Source organism: Filicampus tigris, chromosome 3, assembly GCF_054856515.1.
Source record: "Filicampus tigris isolate MCC_2025a chromosome 3, RoL_Ftig_1.0, whole genome shotgun sequence".
In the NCBI taxonomy this organism is placed as follows: Eukaryota; Metazoa; Chordata; class Actinopteri; order Syngnathiformes; family Syngnathidae; genus Filicampus; species Filicampus tigris.
Window position 1 is genome coordinate 19,955,301 of NC_141219.1, and position 5,862 is coordinate 19,961,162.

The window sequence follows — 5,862 nt, forward strand, 5'->3', positions numbered from 1 at the left end:
GTAGAAAGGTGTATTTGTAGAGTAGTGGTTCACATATGACTAATAAAGTCTATGTTATCTTGAGATTGGTGGTTTAGTGGTTCACATAGCTGATTGAAAGTCTTTGTTATCTAAAAATGTGTAGTGTGGTGGTTCACATATGACTAGGTCTATGTTATTTAAAAACTGTCTAGTATTCCACATACTGTAGCTGAAGGTCTTAAATAGTTATCTAGACCTTGGTAGTGTAGTTGTTCAAATAGCTGACCAATAGTCAATAACTGTCATGATCATGATGATCGTGGTTTGTCATACGTGTTTGTATGTTGTGACACACTCAACACGTCCGCAAATTCCTTCCAACACTTTACATCCTTCCTCCTCTGCTATTGATTCCCCAAATAGCATTTCAGCTGCACCCCGTGTTGTTTGATTGATGCACTTCGGAACCTTCATCACTTCCTCTTCATGACATGACGTGACACGACTGTCGGCAACTACTCAACGCTAAGCTTGACAGCAAAGAGGGAATGTAATGCAGGAATTAACGCGATATCCCGAAAGCTCACCCACACTCGGCTTTGTGATATGATGAATCATTGATGAGGCAACAGTTGTGGATGTGTCTTGCAGTGTGTATGTGCAAAACGACGTGGTGGACATAAAGTGGATCGTCATCCATAATTCAGCAAATAGTTGTTGGTGGTGTTTCGAAGCTCACTTATCCATAAATTGGTTGGAGGAGATTCTTTGTTTGGCTGGTGGCAATGATAACCAAGGAGCAACATCAATACATTATCACCTAGCCATTGGTGGTGTAGTTGTTTACATACCTAATGAATAAAGTATTTAGTCTAGATTACAGATCACTAATAACACCTATAATTGTTTACAATAAATTGATAGTGTATTTGTTCACATAGATGGCTAATGAAATCTATATTTGTGATCTAGAAATGGGTGCAGTAGTTCACTTAGATTTCAAAGAATATATATCCTGAATTAGGTAGTGTAGTATTTCACACAATTATCTAAAATAATCTATAATTATCATCTAGAAAATGTTCATGTAGTCCTAGTTCATATAGCTGACTAAACTCGCGTAAAATGATCTACAAACCGGTCATGTAGTGGTTCACCTAACTGATTGACAATGTCTAATTTTTATTCAGGTTCACATGATTGACTAATATACTCTATATTTATGATCTAGAAATGAGTTTTGCAGTGGTTCAGTTAAATTTCTAAGAATATATATATTTACTGTCTTGAAATGGGATGTGTAATAGTCCACATAACAGTAACTGACTAGAACGATCTATAATTATCATCCAGAAAATAGTGGTAGTTCACTAACAACGTCTCTAATTTTTATTCAGGTTCACGCAGCTGACTAATGTAATGAAGTCTATATTTATGATCTAGAAATAGGATGTAGTGGTTTAGTTGGATTTCTAAAAACATCTATATCATCTTGAAATTAGACGTAGTGGTTTACATACAGTAGGTAACTAACAATGTCTATAATTATCTGGAAATTGGGAGCACAGTGGCTCACAAAACAGACATAAACATAGTCTATGCTTACATCAAAAAATTGGTAGTGTGGTGCACACATAGCTGATTGATGAAGTAGCGTAATGGTTTACATAGCTGACTAAAACATCTACAATTGTGATCAAGCCACTGCTAGTGTAGTTTTTGTCATATAGCCGACAAATACAGTAGTCAATAACTGTAATATAACTGTGTAGTGTCTCACATAGATGGCCAAAAATCAACAACTATTATCATGAAGACATTGGTTGTCTCACGGTCCACATAGCTGAAGAATAAGGTAAATAGTTATCTAGCCCTTGGTAGTGTCGCGGTTTACATAGCTGAGTTAATAAATGTTATTATCGTATCATTTACAGTCCATAATTATTAGTCCAACATACATTCTCAAAATATTATCTAGGGTAGTGTAGTGGTTGACATAGCTGACCAATAACAGTCAACATTTCGTTAAATACATAATTTATTCGCACTGTAATATAGTACAGTACATTATTCATTGGTGCCCCATTTGGACTGCTTTGTCGGTTCACTTTTACTGTGCGAGCTACTTCCTGACAGAAAGATAATGTTTGCAGACGATCCTTGCGGTCGACCTCGCAAAGAGCTAAAGAGCAGACAGAAACTCCACCGGTGGAACAGAAGCGTTTCCGCACACTGACTGTTGACGTAAACTAGTTTGTGCGCAAAGGATTCTGTTCGACTGATGGGGGGGGGGGGGCTCTGGGGTCACGGGAGGTCAGAGCGCCTTTCACTTGCTGAGGCTCTTCACCAACTCCAGTTCCTTCACTGGCTTCCACTGCTGGTTGATGGTGATAAGCTGCAAGCAAGGAGGTCAGAAAGAAAAAGGATAACGATTCATGACTTGAATTTGATATAGTTGCCTATTTTTGCAGTCATTCAAATTTGCCCGCACTCTTGGAAGTGGTGTGTCAAATTTACAAGACATTTTCACTCCGAGGGGACTTTAATATTTTAGTTAGCCAGTGTAGCATAATGCAAAGATGTAACATAACACTGCGCTCAAATATAGGAAAATAACAAACAGTACTTAAATAAGGATTACATTAAAATGTACTAGGGTTAAAATAGTTTTGGATTTTTCATTATAGTTCGTTTTTATTTCATTTGGACATTTCATTTAATTTTTTTAAATTCAGCTAGCTTTAACTAGTTTTAAGAGCAGCTGTGTTAGTTTTTATTTTCATTTTTAAATGGTTAGTTATAGTTAGGAGTCTAGGACACTCTAAATTGCCCCTAGGTGCGATTGTGTTTGTTTGTCTCTGTGGCCTGCGATTGGCTGGCAACCAATTCAGGGTGTCCCCCGCCTACTGCCCGAAGACAGCTGGGAAAGGCTCCAGCACTCCCGCAACCCTTGTGAGGATAAGCGGATTGGATGGATGGATAGTTATCGTTAAATTTTTTTCAATTTAGTAGAAGATTTTATTTAATAAACTATTTGGAGTAATTGTGGAGTGCAATACAAAAAACATACAAAGTCACTGTGCAGTAAAGTAAACTACAATTCCCACCAGACTGTTCAACCTTCCTTCTGTATGGCTGAACAGTAACGAAATAAATACATTTAAAGTGAACCCCAAAGTTTCAGTTACTTTAAAAGCATTTTTGTTTTTACTTTATTTTGTTAACAAAAATGTTTTTTCAGTTTTAATTTGAATTTTTTTTTTTGTTAATTTTCATAAACTATAAAAGTTATCATTAAAATATAGTTTTGGTACCATTTTTTTTCAAACAAATAGTTTCTGCACATTAAATGCTACTGCATTGTTCTTCAAAGTTAAATACAACGGAAACTTATTTAACAAACATATTGTACTGGATTACAAAAAAGTTTAAGCCACAGTAACATTACACATAAATACCACACGAGGGAGCGATCCAGAACTAGCGGTATTCATAGTGCACAACTTCTATTAGTCGTAATAGCCGTATTATTATTAGTTCAATTTTTTATCCTCACAGGCATATATTCTTTATCCTCTGCGAAAAATGACCAACATTACTGTGGCTTACTGAGGAGCTGTGACCGTCATCATGTACAGTATATCCGTATACAGGTATATATATATATATATATATATATATATATATATATATATATATATATATATATATATATATATATAGTCAATTAATCATGATGTAAAAATTGTTTAATTGTTTGCATTCTATTTAATATTGTTATTAGTGTTTAGTACACTATTATACAATGCCTCCACTCTAAAAAAAAAACATGTTACAACAACAGCTACATGACATTTCTTTTCATTTCAGAGCGCGGTCATGGTTAGATAAAAGGCCACAGAAGCAGAGCTGCTCATTGGCATGCAGGCGCACACATTAATATCAATTTGTCTGGAAGGCAGGCTGGTTCTGTGTGTACTTATTCAATAACATTTCTTCCTCTGTGACTCAGCTGTTTTCACTAGCCCTCAGGAAACTTTTATTCTCATCTCAGCTCCAATCTGTACTGAAAATTACACACCAAGAAAACGTGCTGAAGGTTTTTCACCTTTTGGGGCTTGGACGGATCCACTCTCTCCCATGGTTCTGGATTGGAGGTTTTGTTCAAACTGAAAACAATACAAATGCAACACGATGAAACCTTTGATGTGAAAGCACAACAACGAGACCGTCGACAATAACAAGTTTCGTGCCGCTCACATGACATCAGATTTGGTGAGAAGAAAGTAGATGGACGTCGTGGTGGCGCCTGTCGCAGCGAAAGCCATGAACCCAATCAGCGGGATCAGCTGCATGCAATTGGATCCTCATTAAATAATATTTTAAAAGTGGAAAGGAAAGAAAACCAGCCGCAGCTTTGATCTTTCACAAAACATCTTCCAAGTCATACTCACCTCTTTTTTCTTTTTCAGCATTTGGAAAAATCCCTTCATTTTGCACAAGTCCTTTGATACCTGATGAGAAACAGGCCATATCATACATAAGCTGTGGAGAAAATTTTCGATAAATTTCCTGAAAGTTGCCTGTAACTTTCCTTTGGAAGTTAAGTCGGCTCATTTTGAAAATACAAGTGGTGCCTTGATTTACGAGGTGAATTTGATCCGTGGCCACACTTGAAAGATGGAAATTAAATGAATGAAAATGCCATTAAAATGCCATTACAGTCTCCGAAAAATAGACCAACAAAAATGTTTGTAATGTTATGTGTTTTTTAATGGAAAACAACACTCTATAATATTGTACTATATAAAAACATATAATAAGATCATTAAATAGAAAGTAAAGTTTAAACTAAAATTACTGTGATTGTGCAGCTCTTTCTGGTGTGCACGTCTGGGTCACCTGGAGGCCGTACAGACCTACAGATGTACACGGACACGGTCACAACTCCTCAGTAAGCTGCAGCAATATTAGTTGTTCTTGGTATACAGTTTGCCTGTGAGTATTGTTGTATTATCTGTCAACATGTGTTGCTCCACCATTTGTGTTCATATCTCTGTTACTTAAAGGATTATAAAACCTACCATGCTACTCATTTGTCTGTCTATGGCGTTTTGCATTGTTTGTTTCCATTAAGCTAGCAGACTGTAGGTAAGGCAACATTGTGGTTGTTTTAAATACACAGCATGTCATTTTCTTTTTTTAGTTTGACAGTAAACTTCAGTGAGAGTGTCAATACACAACTTGAAAGTGTGACATTCAAGCAGAAATAAAGATTCTTTTGTCATAAGCAGGCATCCTTGCAAAATAAAACAATTATAAAGCCTGACATTTCAACAGATTTATTTGTAGGAAGTTTTTAACTTTTTACTAAACAAGCAATTCTTGAACTGAATAACAAAAACATGAATGTTGGGGGAAATACTAAGCACCTCCCTAGACCAGCCTTTTTCAAAAATTAACAATATCACCAATGAAGTCTCAGTCAACATGCAAATTTAAAAACAAGCATCTTACCTCAAGCCTCTGCATTTTTATCAAACCCTTTCAGGCAATGGTCTCTTCATAGTCAATTATACCTGCTTGAAATCTGCTTATATTAGTCCAAATTACACCAAAATGTATTTCTCCCAACTATATCTTTGGAGCCAAATTTCAATTTTGAAAATTTCTGGCTAATTCCCATGAACATTTCCAACTTTATGCCACACCTGTTGTTGCTGTTTCTAAAAGTGTCAGCTGCGAGTAGCAGCTCTCACCTTTAGTCGTCGAGTGGCTCTCGGCGTGTGAGTCGGTGGAGCATCCCTTCCGCCTACTCCGGGCTGATCTAGGCGGTGAGGACGAGGTGACTGGCACGTAGACATACAGCTTCCTGTTCTGCTATTCACTAGGGGAGGATTT

At 36.6% G+C, this 5,862-nt stretch overlaps 1 protein-coding gene across 4 annotated transcripts; it reads right to left on the reverse strand.

Annotated features, from left to right (window-relative positions):
- Positions 1-1,702: 1,702 nt before the first annotated feature.
- coxfa4l3 (cytochrome c oxidase associated subunit FA4L3) lies at positions 1,703-5,848 on the reverse strand. 4 transcript variants are annotated; one of them, XM_086027022.1, is made up of 5 exons: positions 5,721-5,848; positions 4,416-4,475; positions 4,222-4,310; positions 4,070-4,130; positions 1,703-2,356 (listed from the first exon to the last, which is right to left on the reverse strand). In XM_086027022.1, exons 1-5 carry the CDS (start codon positions 5,823-5,825, stop codon positions 2,288-2,290), a joined length of 384 nt encoding a protein of 127 aa, XP_085883148.1. In that variant the 5' UTR covers positions 5,826-5,848; the 3' UTR covers positions 1,703-2,287. The 4 variants fall into 4 exon arrangements, with proteins under 4 accessions (XP_085883148.1, XP_085883150.1, XP_085883149.1 ...); XM_086027024.1 differs by lacking the exon at positions 5,721-5,848 and adding an exon at positions 5,673-5,718; XM_086027023.1 differs by lacking the exon at positions 5,721-5,848 and adding an exon at positions 5,479-5,714.
- Positions 5,849-5,862: the final 14 nt, after the last annotated feature.